Source organism: Vanellus vanellus (assembly GCF_965231255.1).
Source record: "Vanellus vanellus genome assembly, chromosome: 2".
NCBI lineage: Eukaryota > Metazoa > Chordata > Aves > Charadriiformes > Charadriidae > Vanellus > Vanellus vanellus.
Genome location: NC_138906.1, coordinates 167400854 through 167421793, shown reverse-complemented (window position 1 = coordinate 167421793; position 20940 = coordinate 167400854). Strand labels below are relative to the sequence as shown.

General features: G+C 43.9%; 1 protein-coding gene across 1 annotated transcript in view; it reads left to right on the top strand.

Moving 5' to 3' along the window:
- Nucleotides 1-20940, top strand: part of TSNARE1 (t-SNARE domain containing 1) — a gene marked incomplete at its 5' end in the record, with an annotated part of 427114 nt that overhangs the window by 218817 nt on the left and 187357 nt on the right. Inside the window, one exon of the mRNA XM_082499260.1 lies at nucleotides 15283-15365. Within this exon, the coding sequence (XP_082355386.1) occupies nucleotides 15283-15365 (83 nt within the window). The remainder of the gene's footprint in view (nucleotides 1-15282; nucleotides 15366-20940) is intronic.

The window sequence follows — 20940 nt, the reverse complement described above, 5'->3', positions numbered from 1 at the left end:
TACAGTAGCCCAGCACCGTGATCTGCTCACATGCGTAGTCTGAAGCTTCTACCCATTAGCTGACCTCCTTTTGCTCTCCGACTACCAGTGGCTGGGAGCGCGGTGGAGAAAACTGGGGAAAAGAGATAAGAGTAACCCCTAGTGTTACCTTTAAGAGAAGCCCATCACTGACAGCCACCGCTTTTTGTGAATAGAGGGATAAGGCACAGTAGATCTGCTCCTTTTAAATTTCCTTTGACCCTCATCTTTGTCACTGCTGTCTTCTGATGCAGCCAAGAAAAATCAGGCTTTTTTCCCTGTATCTCTCATTTTGTGTATGTATGATAATACTGTGCAGTGCTTCAGAAGCAACTGTCTTCTTCCAAATTTGAAACCTAACCATCCTAAAGCCACATTGAGGGGCCTAAACTCCAGAGAAGCAAGATTTGTGGAGACGTTTCTAACCTGCAGCGCTCAGCTGGAGTTCTCACTGGGGCTCCTGGGAGTTGGATCAAGTCCTAAGACAGCCATATGTAGATCATAAAAGAAGAAACTCTTCTCTGCTGTTTATTAATCACTCTGGATTTCTTTGCCAAACTCATACCTTTGCAAGTTGCCATTAGCATAAGATACCTCCTTTCACACTGAAATGATCCAGCTGCATTCCACTGAGAAACACCACTCAGGTTCACAGGTGCGGAAAAAAATCAAGGCGATACCTAAACCCAACTGTTTATTATTATTTCTATTATTATTATTATTATTATTATTATTATTATTATTATTATTATTATGCTTATTTGGAAGCGCATTTTTGTACACAGATAACTTGGGAGCCTGATTCATCTCCAAAAAGCACATCAGATGTTAATGCCTTGAGGGACATGATAACATACATCAGCTAGCTTCAAGATCCTTGCAACTCCTTTTCTTAAGGCAATATTTATTATTTTAAGATGTTGCCCATGCATAGAAGTGACCCCAGTATTAACTTGCATGTGTGAAACAGTTAGACTAAGTAGGACGTTTTGTCTTCGAGCCAGCATAAGATTTTTGTTGGTTTTATATCTGACACGGTCTTTCCTCTTCCTGTTTCACTGCAGCAGATTTTTAATGGTTTCTTTAGGAGTATCTTTGCAGCCTGGCAGCCAGTCAAGGTATCTTCCCAACCAATTGCTGAAAGGTCCCACTGTTTATCTTTTGACATTCATATTACCCAGAAGTAAGTGAGATTAAGAATCAGGAGGCAAAGGGAGCTGAAAACCCCACAGTGAAAATTCAAAAGCAATGATGATAAGAGACAGTTCTCTTGGCGCTCGTTTCATTTTTTTAATGCTTTCCTCTTACATGCATGAAATGAAAGCTCTGTGTGTGCTTATTTAGAAAACACGGGGAAAATACGTACCCAGGGAATGCGAGGTGCACCACTCAGCAAAGTGCTCCCAGGGTTGCAGAGCAAACTACACTCCGGTTCACCTGAGCTGGGGAGAATTAATGGGAAGACCTTGTCTGGTCTATGCCTGGCACAGGCAGAGTAACCCATACTTCTTACAAAAACCCAAAAGCAGTTTTGCTAGTGTACGGGCCGGTTCCTTAATGAACACATCCATTGACAGTCTCTATGGTAGACAGCAATTTCTGTCGTGCGAGGAGGAAACAGATGAGGGGAAATGTGGACTCGGGGCAGCATATCTCTCTTATTTTTTGTCTTCTGCAAATGAACCCCGTTCCTGTGTTTCTAGTCATGGCATCTCTCTGATATGAATGTTTAACTAAGAGTTACAGTACCAGTGAGTCCAAGCACTCAAAGCCAAAACAAGGCAGTGGACAATATTGCCTTTGAATGAGCAAAAAGAGTCTTTTCGACACAGACTTACAGGAGCTCTCGGCAAAAGCATCCCAAAGCAGCTTCATCATATAGGGTGCTGGTGAGGGGAAAGTGTGTGAGGAGGACGCTAATAGGAGAATCAATAACTGGCTGTGGAATTGGTGTTGGAAATGTGGTTTTGGGCTCTATAACCATGGGCCTTGGTCTTCCTGGGGGACTTCAACCACCCCAATATCTGTTGGAGGGACAACCCAGAAGGGCATAAATAACCCAGAAGGTTCTGCAGTGCACTGATGATGACTTTGGGCATCTGATGTACAAATGGCAAGATCTCAAGATGGCTAGAAGAGGGCCATCTCTGCTGCTAAATTTTACTCTCATGGTAGCAGAAGGGTTCTTCAGACAAAGCATCCAAGGCAAGGAATAAGGACTTGGTACTGTGAGAAGTAACTTAAGTTGGGGGTGATTGTTAGAGCAACAGTCACTCCTTTCCATGCTCATAGATGGCCACTCAGCTGAACTACAAGTGCCTCAACAGCTTGAAACATTCCCAGTGTTCCATACTGAACAACACTATTTCACGTGTGCAAGCTTGTTCTTTCATTGGCCGTACTGGGATGAATAGACATAGTTCCATGAAATCAATTTTATAATTAGTGTTAGGGAGAAGAGAATCCTCAAATCCCCAGTTCCTCTGAAGAAAGTGTCAACAACACAGCTGCCACTATTTGTATTAGTACCTGATGAAGGCAAATACATATTTGTCCACCTCTGATGGCTTCTGTTTGTCTTGTAACAGAGAATAAAGATGACCTGAATAATACAGTTACTGCTTTTTTTTTTTTTTTCTTTTTTTTGCCCATGGCAAGAGAAAACGCTGTTCTGTTTTTGTTGTAGAAGAGATGTTTTTCCATCCTACCTGTGTATGTAACCTTACTAGTTATGCCAAAATAACATTCAATCCTAAATCGGTGCAATCCCAGCACAGATACAGGATCAGCGGGGAATGGCTGGAGAGCAGCCCTGAGGAGAAGGACCTGGGGGTGCTGATGGACGAGAAGCTCAACATGAGCCAGCAGTGTGCAATTGCAGCCCAGAAGGCCAACCGTATCCTGGGCTGCATCAGAAGAAGTGTGGCCAGCAGGTCAAAGGAGGTGATTCTGCCCCCCTACTCCACTCTCATGAGACCCCACCTGGAGTACTGCATCCAGCTGTGGAGTCCCCAACAGAAGAAGGACATGGACCTGCTGGAGCATGTCCAGAGGAGAGCCACGAGGATGATCCGAGGGCTGGATCACCTCTCCTATGAGGAGAAGCTGAGCGAGTTGGGGCTGTTCAGCCTGGAGAAGAGAAGGCTCCGGGGAGATCTCATTGTGGCCTTCCAGTACCTAAAGGGGGCCTCCAGGAGAGCTGGGGAGGGACTTTTTCCTGGGGCATGTAGTGATAGGGTGAGGGGGAATGGCTTGAAACTGGAAGAGGGCAGGTTCAGATTGAAGATCAGGAAGAGGTTTTTCACTTTGAGGGTGGTAAAGCACTGGAAGAGGTTTCCTAGAGAGGTTGTTGAGGCCCCATCCCTGGAGGTGTTCAAGGCCAGGCTGGAGGTGGTCTTGGGCAACCTGGTCTGGTGGGAGGTGTCCCTGACTATGGCAGGGGGGTTGGAACTTGATGATCTTCAAGGTCCTTTCCAACCTAAACCATTCTATGATTCTATGAGTCAAGATCTACAACCCGTATCGAAACTGCTCTAGTTCAACTTTCACCATTTGTGTCACTGTTTGCAGCTCCAGCACCTTTCTCAAAGACACAAAGAAAGACCCATGTTGTTCTGAAAACATTTTACGCTTTTAAAAGAATCACATTTCTTCCTCTGTTGGACAGTTTTAGAACCAACCTTCTGCCAGTGTATCTGTAATGTCCCCAGCTCCCTAAAATGGGTAGAAATTCCAACATCACATACTGGCCACATATTTTAAGATTACAGTAGCAGAGGCACAGCAACTAATTTATGAGTCCTCTACTTCTTTGTCTAGACCAAATGCATACAAATCTATGTTTGCACAGCAAATCGCAGCCACTACATCAAGCAAAAGACTTCTTCAAACTTTCTTCTTCCAATACTCATCCATGCTTAGATCTTGGTGTTACTAACCTTTCACTTCACTCTTTAAGTCTTCACAATTTGATCTAAAGTGGATGCTCCCTCACTTTACAAACCTCACTATATGTTATCTGTCAGACTAGAGCCCACAGACCTTCCAAGATAAATATAAACATGGCTGGTGCTTTCCTTCAGTCTCGCAAGAAGTTCCTGATCATAGAATCAGGAATCATAGAATACCAGGTTGGAAGGGACCTCAAGGATCATCTGGTCCAACCTTTCTTGGCCAAAGCGTGGTCTAGACAATATGGCCGAGCACCCTGTCCAACTGAATCTCAAAAGTGTCCTGTGATGGGGAATCCACCCCTTCCCTGGGGAGACTATTCCAATGGCTGGTTGTTCTCATCGTGAAAAATTTTCTTCTTGTGTCCAGTTGGAATCTCCCCTGGAGTAACTTGTACCCATTACCCCTCATCTCTTCCATGTGACTCCTTGTAAAAAGAGGAGTCTCCATCTTCTTTGTAGCCACCTTTTAAATGCTGGAGCATGGTGATAGCGTGTCCCCTAAGCCTTCTTTTCTCAAGGCTGAACAAACCCAGTTCTCTCATCCTTTCCTCATATGGCAGGCTTCCCAGTCCTTGGATCATCTTGGTGACCCTCCTCTGGACCCTCTCCAGCCTGTCCACATCTTTTTTTGTATAGTGGGCACCAAAACTGAACATAGGATTCCAGGTGTGTCCTGACCAGTCCAGAGTAGAGCAATGACTTCTTTATCTCTGCTGGTGATGCCTTTATTGATGCAACCCAGCATCCTGTTGGCTTTCTTTGCTGCAGCAGCACACTCTTTGCTCATATTGAGCCTGTTGTCCACCAGGACCCCCAGGTCCCTTTCCACAGAGCTGCTCCCCAGCCAGATAGATCCCAACCTGTGATGCACTCCTGGATTATGTTTTCCCAGGTGCAAGACCTTACACTTGTCCTTGCTGAACTTCACAAGGTTCTTGTTAGCCCACTCTTCCCACCTATCCAGGTCTTCCTGCAGGGTGGCTCTCCCCTCCCAAGTTTCCCCTTCACCACTCAGTTTGATGTCATCAGCAAACTTTGTCACTTTATCCCACCGTCCAGATCACTTACGGAGATATTAAACAGCGTTGGGCCCTGTATCGATCCCTGGGGGACCCTACTTGTGACAAGTTGCCAGTCTGAAGAGGAGCTATTGACCACCACCCTCTTGGTGTGGCCTGTCGGCCAGTTCCCCACTCACCGCACAGACCACCTGTCTGGACAATAACACATCAGTTTCTTTAGGAGGAGGCTGTGGGGAACTGTAACTGATATATTCAGTCCTGGAGCAGTGCTGGTGTTCACTGACATACCACATCGTCACTTCTTGCCTAATGATAATACTAATAAACCTCCTTCAAAGCAAACTATATTTGCATGAATGCAAATGTATGGCTTATTTTAGAAGCTTTCAAATGTGGTGAGATTTTTATAGGTTTGGGAGTTTTTTGGTTTTGGTTTTGGTTTTTTTTTTTTTTTTTTTGCCTGTGAAATCAGCTCAGTTTTGTTGCCTGTTTTGTTTCCTCTCTGACCTGAAGGCTAGTTTAACACGTAGACACTGTCAAGAGCCAAGAGGGTCCATTAGCACCCTTCCACACATGTCCTCCTCCAGTCTGACTGCCTGAGTGGCGCAGCCAAGAGTCTGTTGTCAGACACGCTAAGGCAAACCAAGCTGGGAAATCATTCAGCTGGATCCTTAACTAAACCCTCCTGAGTTATGTGTCTCGGTTGGGACATCTGCAGAAAATGAACGCATCTTGAGAGTGGTCCCTGAATACCTAAATGTAACAGATTTAATATCTGCGTTCAGCTGAATGTGGTCTGCAAAGTCTCTCATTTGGTTAAGTTTCCTAAGTGATCTCAGAGGAGGGTATGATGTGAATGGGTACATTTATGTTCTTATTGGTTCCTGATGAATTGGGAAATCTTCTCTTGGCTCTTTTGCTTTTAGCCACTTGTTGAGACACGGAGTTACACGTCAGTACAAAGCACAGCCCGTGCAGGAAGGGTACACTGGGGTATTTCTCCATCAGTGATAATCCATTCCACTTCCAAAGAAAACTCCAATTTCTCTGTTCATCCTAAGTATATACCCTGTCATCAGTTTGTTGTTCTAAGCCTAATGAATCTTTATTGTAAACCACCCCAGCTGCTGAAATTGCATAGTATTACGACCTAGGGGAGGTTTAGATTGGCTACGATGAAAAATTTCTTCACCAAGAGGTTGTCAAGCATTGGAAGAGGCTGCCCAGGGAAGTGGTGGAGTCGCCATCCCTGGAGGTATTTAAAGGATGTGTATATGTGGTGCTGAGGGACATGGTTTAGTGGTGGTTTTGGCAGTGTTAGGTTGATGCTTGGACTTGATGATCTTAAAGTTCCCTTCCAACCTAGACAATTATATGATTCTATGATCCTTAAGTGCCTTGTAGGCAACAATTTTAAGGTCATAGTGTTTTGTAGACCACTGGTCTTGCTCTCCCTGTTTCTCTGGACTGCAGCAGTGGTGGCCACCACTATCACTTTGCACATGTCCTTGGCCTCTGACAGCCCTGAAGACTCTGTAAGATGCTTGGTGTTGTGTTAGGCACTGGTTGATGACCACTGCTCCAACTGAATTGTTGGGCTGCCATGATCATGATCTCTGACCAACTCATTTTACTCAAGAAAATAGGCAGCACAAAAAATGAATGAGCTTTTGTTCTTCTTTCCGGTTTCTACTCACTGTAAGTGTGAGTTTTCATGTCTTCCCTTTTTGGAAGTGGAGACTTCGATTCAGCTCTAGTGCTGACAAGTGCTGGTAAGACAGCACGGGGTGGTTTATAAGGAAAAGAATAATGGGTGACTCTACATTTTCAAATTTACTAGCGCCTAAAGATTTGTCTGCTGTTCTCATAACGTGATTGGGCTGGTATACTTGCAGTTAATGAGCCGGCTCATTTTGTACAAGAAGCGAGGCTCTTCCTTTTATGAGGTTTATTGCCACCTGTAGGATTCTTCTCACACCAATTCATCCAAAGTCATTTGGGGGAAGTTGGAGCTGCTGTGCTCTCAGTTTCTAGTAATGCTGCAACTGAGCAGTATGTGTCGTAAAGGCAGAAGCTGCCCAGGTGGTTGGGTTCCTTCTGCTGGGAGGTGCGATACTCGGCCACAGACGGGCTGCGTTTGGGAGGCCATGGCTTGAGTACGTTAAGTAAATCGAACGAGCCATGTAAAGCAAAAAGGGTCAAGCAAGTTGTAAATACCAGGGGCTTTACTTTGTAGATAAAATATACGATCTTTCCAAGACAGCAACCAGAAATAAAGTATGTTTATTTCTATGAATCAACACCCCCATCAGCCTCATTTATTCCTGTGACAGACCCAGTTTGACACTTCTTTCATCCGGTGGCTGAGCTGTAGGACTCGATAGCTTACGCCATCAGGTGTGTGATGGGAGGTGAGCATTGCGTTAATTGTAGAGAAAAGTGGACTTCTGAAAAATACTGCATGCAAGTGAAATTAAGGTATTTATCCAAACTGTGTCAATTCATGAGCTGGATTCAGAAAAGCAAATATGATTATTTTGATCTCTTCTTTCTTTTTTGTCACATTTAAATAAACATTTCTTATTGCAGTTTGAAAGAATATTATCTTTAACTCGTGTTACAGAATTAAAAAAAAAAAAAAAGTGTTGAGTTTACATCACAAGGAAAAAGAAATAGCGTGCTACAGACGGGTAGCTGGAATTTCCCAAGCAAAGCTAGACTAAGTGCTGTTTTACCCTTTAAATTACTTTCAGAGATTATTTTGGAAATTAAATAAAATCTGACATACCCATAAATTTCTGCACACAAAATGTCGTGTTGAAATACCTTTTTTGCATCAGAATAAGAAGGAAATGGAAGGAAAAAAAAAAAAAAAAAGTGTATTTGGTCTATTGCCATGATATAATATCCTCCCATGTGCAAATTCTGTGGGATTCAAGCTAGAGCCTTGGATTACCCAGAGCCATATGAGAGCATCGTTTGGGAACTGTGGACACCTGAGATACAGAGCTGAAAGTGCACACCAGGCAATGAAGGCGGAGGCCATACCGTGCGCCCTCAGGAAACTTCATATGCTGTATCTTCTCCACTGGTAAATATCAGTATTTTGAGACCATTTTCCTCTGTAAGAAAGAATGGTAAATTGCTTTCCATCTGCTGAAGTGGTAATATTTCTGCACTCTGCCATTTAGCACAGAGCAGATGATACGAGGAACCTTATTCTCTGGTAGGATGTCCTATTTTCCAGTAGATATACGTAGGACAACGTTTGAATTTTAAATCCCTGGAAGACGTATCCTGGCAGGCGTGGTAAACCTCTGGCAGAGCGATACCATTTTTCAGCGCATACATATGTAGCAGATGCTTGACATTTCCAAGATGCATTTCAAGGACAGTGTAAATCACTCAGGAGCTGAAGCATCGTAAATTTATGCTGGTGTTCGGCCATTGCCTTGTAGCCGCTTTTATTCATACAGGCTGGGGCTCTGGGCTGTTGGCTGAAGAAAACCAGCAAGAAAGGCTGGTTATGGCATTTTGGGGTAGTTTAAATAGTCTTTCCAGGCCTGCATGGAAAATTTGGGTGAGTGGTTGTTCAGTGCCTCAATCGTTATGTCTAAGGGTCATGGTGTGTTCTCTGTGGAAGAATTAAGAGCTCTGCTAAAATCAAATAGAAAGCTCGGTGCAGTCTACCTTTAGTTGGAAGCAATAACCGTGGCTCCCAATGACTCATGGAGCTGCAAATCGTATTTTCATTGCACCAATCTAAGCCAATGTGACCCACTTAGCCTTAGTTTAGCATACGGGCAAGGTTATTTTATAAGCCCTCTCGTGTGCGAAATTTATAACTTGGCGTTTACACTGAAGTTTGCAAATGACCAACACTAAGCCATTTTAAATGTCATTCTGGAAGAACTGCCATAGTTTTCCTTCCCCTTAACATCCACAGTTGTGCCTATAGAGACCCTGAGGGTCTTTTGTTCGTAGAATGAGGCTCACTTAAAACTCTACAAGTACATGGCAAATAGAATGGGCAAAATTCTTTTTTATGCTGGAAGCAATTTGACCCCAAATTGGGCTTTAATTAGAAAATAAACCTTTATACATTACCAAAATACTCCTTTTATTTTGTGTGTGTGTGTGTGCGCGCGTGCTTTTTAGTATGCTGTATTGATTTTTTTTTCTTTTTAGCCAGAAGTTATGGTGATAAAAGAGGGTTAAGCTTATTAAAGTGCTAAAAGTAAAAGCATACTGTGAAACCTAAAGGGGCCCATTTTGGTTACTGCCAAATGGGAGCGTTTTAAAATTCTCATTCACAAGGCACTTTCCTGTCTTTCAAGCAGTTTTACTGAAAATACTGCCTTGTGAAACCAGTCCATCTTTGCTGCTATAAAGACTCAGGTCGTACGGGAGGTTCCTTGGTACATTAGGACAAAAACCCCACTCCAGCCACTGTCACTGCAGTAATTTCCCATATAAGACTCCTGTTGGTCATTAGCAGGGCTTGATCTCAGAAGACCGATAAATAGACAGGGTTGAAAGACACCTCTTGGGGTCATCATGATTTCTGTCTCTGTGTGACAAGTGTGTCATAAAATCGTATCAAATGACATCTAAAAGCTGCTTAACTCTGCCACCTTCACTACTCCTATTGAAAGGATGTGCTTTAGCCAGAAAATTAGAAATCTTTTCCTAATTCCTGGGTGCATTTGTTTGCAACCACCATCTGCTTTGGTGCAGCCCTGTCCCTCAGTTTAATAAAAGGGCCACAACATTGCCTTAAGGTTTTTGTTTGTTTTCAAACTGTACCATAAATTTGTCATTACAGACTGAGGACAGAAAATTGTAGTATTCAGGCTCTTCAGAAAATCCCAGACCCTGGACTGGGTTATCTCACTTGTTTGGGAACAGAGTCACTGTCCCTTCATACCAAAGCCAAAGGAGAAAGCAAAAGGCAGACCCACCCAGCAGGTATTTTTCAGCCTACCTGGGATCCTACTGACCCTCTGGAAATATTTGCTTTTCCATCCCTGAGCAAGGTACCTTGGCAAGGAGCCTGAAAGTGAGCAAGGTGAAGCTGTGAACCACCACTAGCGTTCAGCAAAGACGCGCTGAAATAGCTGTGAGTGACACATTCATCATTGACTTATTAACATCATTGATTTATTGCCATCATTGACTTATTACTTACTTCCTTGTGATTTGACCCAAATTCTCTTTTCTTCCCTTGCTTTCCTGCATTAATATGCAGAAATATCTAGTTAAACTGTGTCACATATTTATGTCTCACTTTTTATAGAGTTTTAGAGCTCTTTTGGTGTTTTTTTGTTTTTTTTTTTTCTGTTTGTTTTAGGTTTTCCCCTGTGTTTCAAGATTACAAGTAACTTAAAAAAAAAAAATTAAATGGGAGGTTTGCTTATTCCAAGGCTGGTATTCCCCTGTTAGGAGAACAAGTGAGCAGAAACAGTTCCACCAGGGTCCAGCCTCCTCCTGTAATGTCACAGCAACTCATATAGGACATGTAGCACACGTCTGTCCTACTTGTGAAAGCCTGTGCTGGGAAAAACTTAGATGATGTTTGCAAAACACAGTGCATAATGTATGATTAGCCCATTCCATGCGGCGCTAAGGGGGCGTTCACAGTGTTTAATTTTATCTAACGAAGGCAAATTTGCTCAGGCCCCCATGCAGGCAGCAGAAAGCACTAGGTTCCTCTGGAGGGCCATTTAAGGAAGCTAAATTAAGCTCCTGCTGTGATTTCCCCCTGCCCCAAGAGGAGCAGAAAAAGACAACTCTTGTTTTAGTTGGATGTCTTTCATAAGTCAGTCAGGCCAGTCAGTCTCACCTCTGTGCCTGGCAAGATCATGGAGCAGATCCTCCTGGAAACTCTGCTGAGGCACGTAGAAAACAAGGAGGTGATTGGTGACAGCCAGCATGGCTTCACCAAGGGCAAGTCATGCCTGACAAATTTGGTGGCCTTCTACAAAGGGGTTACAATGGCAGTGGACAAGGGAAGACCAACTGATGTCATCTACCTGGACTTGTGCAAAGTGTTTGACGCTGTCCCCCACAATATCCTGGTCTTTAAATTGGAGAGACATGGATTCGACAAATGGACCACTCGGTGGATAAAGAACTGGCTGGACGGTCGCACTCAAAGAGTTGCGGTCAACAGCTCGATGTCCAAGTGGAGAGCAGTGACGAGTGGCATTCCTCAGGAGCCGGTACTGGGGCCTGTACTGTTCAACATCTTTATCAGCGACATGGACAGTGGGGTTGAGTGCACCCTCAGCAACTTTGCCGATGATACCAAGCTCTTTGGAGAGGTAGACACGCTGGAGGGGAGGGATGCCATCCAGAAGGACCTGGACAGGCTGCAGAGGTGGGCCCAAGCCAACCTCATGCAGTTCAACAAGGCCAAGGACAAGGTCCTACATCTGGGTCAGGGCAATCCCAAGCACAAATCCAGGCTGGGCGGGGAAAGGCTGGAGAGCAGCCCTGAGGAGAAGGACCTGGGGGTGCTGATTGATGAGAAGCTCAACATGAGCCAACAGTGTGCGATCGCAGCCCAGAAGGCCAACTGTATCCTGGGCTGCATAAGAAGAAGTGTGGCCAGCAGGTCAAAGGAAGTGATTCTGCCCCTCTACTCCACTCTCATGAGACCCCACCTGGACTACTGCATCCAGCTCTGGAGTCCCCAACAGAAGAAGGATATGTAGAGAGGAGAGCCACAAGGATTATCCGAGGGCTGGAGCACCTCTCCTATGAGGAGAGACTGAGTGAGTTGGGGCTGTTCAGCCTGGAGAAGAGAAGGCTCCAGGGAGATCTCGTTGTGGCCTTCCAGTACCTAAAGGGGGCCTACAGGAGAGCTGGGGAAGGACTTTCTACTCGGACATGGAGCGATAGGACAAGGGGGAATGGCTTGAAACTGGAAGAGAGCAGGTTCAGATTGAAGATTAGGAAGAATTTTTTCACTTTGAGGGTGGTAAGGCACTGGAAGAGGTTGCCCAGAGAGGTTGTTGAGGCCCCATCCCTGAAGGTGTTCAAGGCCAGGCTGGAGGTGGTCGTGGGCAAACTAGTCTGGTGGGAGGTGTCCCTGTCTATGGCAGGGGGATTGGAACTCAATGATCTTCAAGGTCCCTTCCAACCTAAACCATTCTATGATTTTATAAAAAGTCCTTCCCCAGCTCTCCTGTAGGCCCCCTTTAGGTACTGCAAGGCTGCAATAAGATCTCCTCGGAGCCTTCTCTTCTCCAGGCTGAACAGCCCCAACTCGCTCAACCTCTCCTCATAGGAGAGGTGCTCCAGCCCTCAGATCATCCTCGTGGTTCTCCTCTGGACACACTCCAGCAGGTTCATGTCCTTCTTCTGTTGGGGACTCCAGAGCTGGATGCAGTACTCCGCGTGGGGTCTCACGAGAGTGGAGTAGAGTGGCAGAATCCCCTCCTTTGACCTGCTGGCCACACTTCTGATGTAGCCCAGGATACAGTTGGCCTTCTGGGCTGCGATCGCACACTGCTGGCTCATGTTGAGCTTCTCATCAATGATTTTTAGTAGGGCATGTAGTGAGAGGACAAGGGGAAATGGCTTTAAACTAGAAGAGGGCAGGTTTTGATTAAACATTAGGAAGAGGTTTTCACTTTGACGTGGTAAGGCACTGGAACAGGTTGCCCAGAGAGGTTGTTGAGGCCCCACTCCTGGAGGTGTTCAAGGCCAGGCTGGACGTGGCCTTGGGCAACCTGGTCTAATGGGAGGTGTCCCTGCCTTAGCAGGAAGGGGGGGTGGAACTTGGTGATCTTCAATATCCTTTCCAGCCTAAATCATTTTAATGAATGTATGATTCTATTTCTCAATTCTTACCAGAAAACATCAAATGTCCCTCTACTGCTACTCCTATCATATATGTAGAATGACCAACTACTGATTTGTGTGTCTGCCTCAATGTGTGGCTGGAAAGACATCAGGGCCAGCCCTGGAGTTGTGACATGTGTTCTTTTTAAGCAGAAGCATGATACCAATTGACGGTGATAGCCCTTGAGGAGATGTGGTTGTTGGGTTTTCCATGTAAACTCACCTAGGACCTCATTATGATCAGGTGACATATTGAAATCTGTCTACTGTGTTTCACTCACAAGAAGCACCTTGTTTCTCGGGCACACCTACTTGAGGTAGACCCTGGGTAGATCCACTCACATGGCAAAAATGCTGCTCACTGCAGTGTGCTGTTGTGCCATTCATGTTTCTGTTCATCACTTTTGGTAATTCAGCACCGTTTTTTTTTTTTTACTGGTATTGAGAAGAAAAATGTGACACTTTTCCAGAAATGCCTTCAGATCAGTGCAATACTGGAAGTAAACTCTTCAAGGCTGTCACACTGATGTGTGCATGTGTGTGGATGCAGCTCTTCTAAGGTTCTGTAGAAGAAAAATTGGTATTTCTTCACAGACAGAGGTTGAGTTCCTTAGAAGCCTTTTGATCTCTTCCTGCTGAGTCCTGAATGATAGGAAAGCATTTGGGCAGAGGTCAGTGATGCCAACCAAAGTCCACAGTGTTAAAGTCTTAATAAAAATGGTTTGAGAAGCTTTGGATATGGCCAATAAAATTATGGTATATCAATCTATAAAAACGCTGTCCATGTAAGTTTTTTTCTTGTTTTACTACAGCATGCATAATCTGATATAAAAGGAATGGAAAACCATCTCTCCCAGGTGTAATAAAAGACTTTTATCAGGTTTCCAAGTGTTAAGCTGAAGTTTGTTTATTCTGTGGTTCTGTTGGTTGGTGGTTTCATCTTTGTTTTTTTTTTTTTGTTTGTTTGTTTTTTGTTTGGTTGGTTTTGTGGGTTTTTTAAATTGAATTATCAGAAATGCATAATTACATTAACAGACTTGCAACATTGTTCCACTTAAAAATGGCAAAATCTGAATACAACCACTTTCAGCAGTTTGTCTGCAAACCTTCATTACTTTACTCATCACAAAAGTTGCCAGTCTGATTCACGTTCTTTCCTTCAAAAATAAAAGAAGAAATTACTTAAATCTTTTGTGGCATGTCATAATGCAACTCCTAATACCATCAGTTGAAAAATTTCCATTAATTTTATTAAGGATTAGAGAAATCCCTGGAACCTTATTCTCAAATTTCTACCTGTGGTTGAATTCCTCCTGACCGTTTTCATATACTCCATGGTGTGATATTTCCTCTAAAACACACAGAAGGAGACCAAATGCACATACTCTGCCATTGTGGCCAGAAATTATTGGCTGCACAGCTCTTAGGGCATAAGTACGTCAAGATTTCTAACATTTCTGCTGTAAACAAACTCTTCTTTGTCCGTTTTGTACCATAGGTGTCTTTCTTTCTACGCACAGCTATGGAGTCAAAGTTATTACTTGTCCTTGATGGAAGTGGGCAGCTGCCAGCTGCAATGTGTAGCTGATAATCTTTCTCTTCTAGTCTCCTTTTGATTCCTCGTGGTTCTTCCACCTTGGCCCAATGTCAGACTTAGCAATCTAGGGTGGGATTCTTCTCCCTTCATTTTAGGTACTGGCAACATGTCTCGATCTGTTGCCGTCTGCACAGATTCCCCCAGATTTCCCAGCTTCGAAATGTGACCCAGAAGATTAGGACATGATTCATCTGATCAGCGGCAGGCAGCTACTGTAGAGTGGGATGAATTGCACAGTATGGACTCGGGGACATGGTTTAGAAGTGGTTTTGTCAGGTTAGGTTAATGGTTGGACTTGATGATCTTAAAGGTCCCTTCCAACCTCAGTGATTCTATGATTCTATGATTCTATGGCTTGCTCTCTGTTGACTGTGATAGTCTCCGAGTTGACTTGCTCAAGTACAGACACCTGGGTATGGTCAATAACCCGCATGTACTCAGATGCCTCTTATCCCTGAGGTCTAATAATGAGATCATTTCGGATGCAATCTGCCATGTCCCTTCTGTAATTTGACTCCAATCTAGTAAATTTACCAGCCTTGAGCTGATTTCCTTTGAATTCCCTATCAGTCTTCCCATTGGTTTCCATGGGAATGGGATGAGCTGATAACCTCCCATCCTGTCTAGGAACACATGGAGACCTGACAGTCATACTGCCTCTGACTGATAGGTTAAGTGCTCATCAAAACGGGTGGCGTTCCAATTTCCCTGTAGTACTACAGCTTGCAAACAAGAGGCTGCTCATCTCTTGATGCCCACGAGTGAATTGCTGAATTGCCGTTGGTATAAAGCCTTTGTTTTAGGTTTGCACCCTGTAATTATCTTCTCTTGTTTTAATTTGCAGATAGCATTGAAGCCAACATTGAGACTGCATCTTCTAATGTAGAGTCAGCCAATGAGCAGTTGGCAAAAGCCAGTCAGCACCAAGTAAGTGGGACTAAAAACTCTTACGGATATATTCAGTAATAGTATTTAAAATAAAGAGAACACTTGGCAGCTGTGAACCACATGGCACATGGCCTATGTTGGATTTGTGCTACCTGGAAAGATGATAAGGCATATTCTAAGTAAGACCTAAACTTTTTTTCTTATATATATGATTAAATTACTGTAGCATCGACAATTTGCATCAGAGTAGTCATTAAGAGATCTGCATATTAAAGAGACATTTACCAGTAGGAAACTCAACAATTAGCTACTGTTGTTCTTGAAAAGATGTCATAAAAAGTGCATCTTTTAAGTGTATATGTACTTCTTATTGGAGTGTTTCTGTATAATCAGGCAGCAGTGATTTTCAAAAACAACCGAGTTGTCAAAAGGCATGATGTGGCTGGTGAATAATGGCTATGGGAATGGTGTTCAGCACTTTTTAAAGGCAATTTGAGGGTAGGGTTTTTGCTTGTTTTTTTGTTTTTGGTTTTTTTTTTTCATCATTGGAGGAAGAATAAAACACACACAAACACACAAATATTAACTCTTTTGAAAATAGCTTGACCAGAAAGAACTGTTCGATGGTTAGTACTTTCTAGGGATGAAGGGGAAGTGGGAAGGAAAACGAACAAAGAAAAAAATTATTATTGTTCGCATCTGCTTGACAGAACAAAAGCTGTTAATTTCCTTTTTTTCCTCAATCATAAATTGGTTTCTTGAAGTCCAAAGTGAGTTTCAGGTACCTGGAGTCTTGTTATGACAAAATGTAGCTGAGGTCCATGGAAGTACATAGTGCCTCCTTGTTGGTCCTTGGACACAATGAATTCTGAAGGTCTGGGGCAAACCTCCAGACCAAAGGAGTAAGAGCTACAGGCATTTTACTCCACTGAAAAGGTGTAATGTCATTTTAAAATTATCTAGAGCCCGTTTTCTGGTGAAACATACTTTACCAATTTTGGGTAACTAGAACAACTTTTGTAGAACTTTGATATTGCAGAAACTGTGTGGTCTTCACTACAGTTTGGTTTTGAAGTCATGTGTATTCAAGATAATGTGTGTCACGTGTGACAAATGTGTGCATTTGCCTTGAAAATAGCCTGTTGCGTTTTTACCGCATGAAGTCTAAAATGAGACAAGAATAAATTTAATACTTGACAGTAGAGCCGATCGCAAAGCTGCAAATGAATTAATGACAATTTTGGCTAAGAAGGTCAAAGAGTAGTCAGGCAGAAAATGAAGGCAGCACAGTGTAAAGGATCTGCTTTCTTCAGCCAGCAGGAGCTGCTGAAATAGCCTGCCTAGTTAGGAGGTCCTTTATTCCTCAAATATGTTGATCGAGATGAAGGTATAGCCTTCATTATTGAGTCAACCACTGCTAAGGACATAAATGTCTACTGACTGGTATTCATGGGAAAACACTTCAGAGTCTCCCTTGCCCTTGAAACAAGCCTGTATAGACAAATAACGCTTAGAAAAATTCTGCTGCCAAAGAAAATGTACAATCCAGATCTCCTGTAGAGGACAGGTAGCTATCCTGTACACTACAGGATGAGGACCACTAGCCAAATGCATGCAACCCCAGCTTGCTCTCTGTCACCTCTTTCATGAGGTTCCCTGAGATATGAACAGAAAATGGAGCAAAGTTTTTGTCACTTCAGTTGTTGGCTTGCTGCCTGGGGTTTGTCACATGGCATATGATGCCTCCTCTGTTATGTGCCATGATATCTGCTCATCTTATATCCAAAAGGACATTGTCCCCATAATGCGACAAGAAGGTTCCTGGGCACACAGCCCTCAAGGGCTTTCGTAGGAAGTGATGTTGATGCCAGCTGCATACGTATGGACAATGCAGTGGGGGACAGGTCATCCTTCCAGGTTGTGCGTGTGATTTGGAGCTGCTTTAGGTATATCTAGGATGGATTTAGGAGGATGATCAGCCAGATGGCTTTGTGGGTGAACTGCTTTCAAGGGAGCTGCCATAGTTTTACGCACTTTAAATTCTCTCTGCACTCTTCTGTGCTGCTCAGAGATTAAAAGCACAGACTGTTTTTTAAATCTTACTGAGTAGTCATCGCTCTTTTGTTAAACTGCCATTCATTAGTGTATTTGGCTGTTACCTATGACTTCTAGTGTAGTGTGTTTGTCCTATAAATGCAGATTTTCTAACATACATTTGTTACTTATCCCTGCTTATATGTATGTATGTATATGAATATGTGTGTGCGTGTAGTATTCTTACATATCAACAAATGTATACATAAATTGAGAAATCAGAAATGTCAACATCGCTGAAACATTATAGCTTAAGACCTACTGTAGACCTTAATGAATGGATTTCTGTCAGGAATAAAGATTAAATGACTGTTTATTTAGCATAATGTTTGCATATAATGCAGTGCAGTCACTTCAACAATACAACTTGGAGAACCAGTCCCAACCTGTACATTAACATAACAAAGCGTCAGTAAATAGCTTTTCTTTAACTAATACAAAAATAAGGCATTTAGGTTCCCTGCAATGATAGAAATGTTTAAACAAATTGAGTATCTTCCTGCTGAGCCCCTTTGTCTGCATTTTAAATTTTGAAAAGTGCTCCTTCATCTTGAGGTGTGTGTGTTAACAGTAGCGCTTTATTACTTAGTGTGAATGCTCCTGTCCCCCGTCTAAACTCTTCACCCACCCACAAAACCAAACCAAAACAAAACCAACAAAAACCCCACAAACAAACCACAAAACTGAACAACTATAATAGAGAACATATGAGGGAAATATATGGTAAGTAAAGGTACCAGTGGCCAACTTTCAGGCTGGACAAGGCTGCTGGGTGGCTCAGTGCATCCTGCAGCCAGCCCCTGCTCGCAGCCCAGGGAAAGGAGCAGTAGGCATTTGTGCAAACGGTTCTCTCTCTGTTACCTGCCGTCTCCTACTCCATGGGCCTCCGCATCTTCCCACTTTCGAATGGACATGTACATTCAGGCTGCAAAATGAGGTAGGTGTAACTCTTCGCTGGTCACCATAGAGGTGAGATGCCAAGTTGCAGCCCTTGTGTGTCTCCATCAGATGTGAGGCAGCTTGTCTCAGCAAAAGGGTTGGGCACGCTTGTTATAAGAGGCAGGATCATACAGCTCAGGAAAGTAGATGTTCTCAATTTATTGTTACGGTCTTGCTCTTAGATGCCACAGGAAGTCCTTGAGTCTGTGCCGGGTACCATAATTGGCAGCCGCATTATTGTCTGTAGACTTCACCCCCTGATAGTAATACTATACTACCAAGGAGACTTGGTGGTCAGATATCAATCCCAAGCACAAATAGCAATCCCAATACAGGCTGGCGGGGAATGGCTGGAGAGCAGCCCTGAGGAGAAGGACCTGGGGGTGCTGATTGATGAGAAGCTCAACATGAGCCAACAGTGTGCGATCGCAGCCCAGAAGGCCAATGGTATCCTGGGCTGCATCAAAAGAAGTGTGGCCAGCAGGTCAAAGGAGGGGATTCTGCCCCTCTACTCCACCCTGGGGAGACCCCACCTGGACTACTGCATCCAGCTCTGGAGTCCCAAACAGAAGAAGGACATGGACCTGCTGGAGCATGTCCAGAGGAAAGCCACAAGGATGATCCGAGGGCTGGAGCACCTCTCCTATGAGGAGAGGCTGAGCGAGTTGGGGCTGTTCAGCCTGGAGAAGAGAAGGCTCCAGGGAGATCTCATTGCGGCCTTCCAGTACCTAAAGGGGGCCTACAGGAGAGCTGGGGAGGGACTTTTTCCTGGGGCATGTAGTGATAGGACAAGGGGGAATGGCTTGAAACTGGAAGAGGGCAGGTTCAGATTGAAGATTAGGAAGAATTTTTTCACTTTGAGGGTGGTAAGGCACTGGAAGATGTTGCCCAGAGAGGTTGTTGAGGCCCCATCCCTGGAGGTGTTCAAGGCCAGGCTGGACGTGGTCTTGGGCAACCTGGTGTAGTGGGAGGTGTCCCTGCCTATGGCAGGGGGGTTGGAACTCAATGATCTTCAAGGTCCTTTCCAACCTAAACCATTCTATGATTCTATGATTACAGAGACTTTATGGACCATACAGAAAAATAGCAATACCCATAGTGCCATGATGTAGAAAAATTTTATTTTATTTTCCATATTTTTTTCCCTGCCACTGTAAATCATTGCATACGTTCTGATTTCAGCACTGCTTAATTTATATAGGTACTTGCTGTATCTGTGCTGCAACAGAGGATGTGGCAGATGAACTTGTAATTACTCATGAGCAAAAATGGTATTATATCCCAGAGGCATAAAAGGTTTAGTGGGAGCTGTCAGAGCTGTGGAAGAAATACTTTTAAAAAAAAATTATTAGCAGCTTTTTTTCCACTCATTTTAAGTTATTATTACAGAATAATTGTTTATGCTTAAACCTATTTTTACTACAGGTTACAGTTAAGTTGGGCCAGTGCGTTATCTGTGGTAACATGAAGGGTCAAAAGGCAGATGAAAACATCAATGTTGAATATTGATACCAGGAGTAGAAGGACCTGTTGCCATACAAAACCCCTCTTGGTCACAGAAACTTCACAATTGTACTTTGTTGTCCTACTTTTCACTACACAAATCAAGTTTAAAAAAGAGGCAAACAACTCTGACAGAAGTCAGACAAAGTAATCTCCCACAGTAGATTCCCTTCAATGCCTTTCTTTTTTGTGAGGCTCTCATATCTCTTGGACCTAAAGCAGAGATGGTGACCCTTGCCATTTAATACCAATGGCCCAGACTTGTCTCCTGAAATGTCATTGGCCATGCCTCTAGATAAAATGTTTCAACTCATCTGTCTTAAAACACCAATGGTAACACAGGTCAAATTACTCTATGGAAGATAGGGATTTATTGGACCAAACATGGGTGGTGGAGGCATGTACATCTGAGTTAGGTGTCTGGACTCCCTTTACACCAACCAGGAGGAGGAATTGCTTCCACCACACATCTTGTCTCATCTTACAGGAGAAAGCCAACCGTAAACTGGGCTGCATCAAAAGCAGCGTGGCCAGCAGGGTGAGGGAGGTGATTCTGCCCCTCTACTGTGCTCTGGTGAAACCTGACCTGGAGTACTGTGTCCAGCTCTGGAGCCCTCAGCATAGGAACTGTTGGAGCAAGTCCAGAGGAGGGCCTCAAAGATGACAGATGGCTGGAGCGCTTCTGCTATGAGGACAGGCAGAGAGAGTTGGGGTTGTTCAGCCTGGAGAAGAGAATGCTCTGGCGAGACTTTAGAACCCCTTGCAGTACCGAAGGGGGGCCTACAGGAAAGCTGCAGAGGGACTCTTGATCAGGGAGTATAGTGATAGGATGAGAGGGGGTGGTTTTAAACTGGAAGAGGGGAGATATAGATTAGATATTAGGAAGACATTCTTCACTGTGAGGGTGGTGAGACACTAGAAGAGGTTGCCCAGAGAAGCTGTGGCTGCCCCATCCCTGGAGGGTTTCAAGGCCAGGTTGGATGGGGCTTGGAGCAACCTGGTCTGGTGGGAGGTGTCCCTGCCCATGTCAGGGGGGTTGGAACGTGATGGTCTTTAAGGTCCCTTTGAACTGAAACCA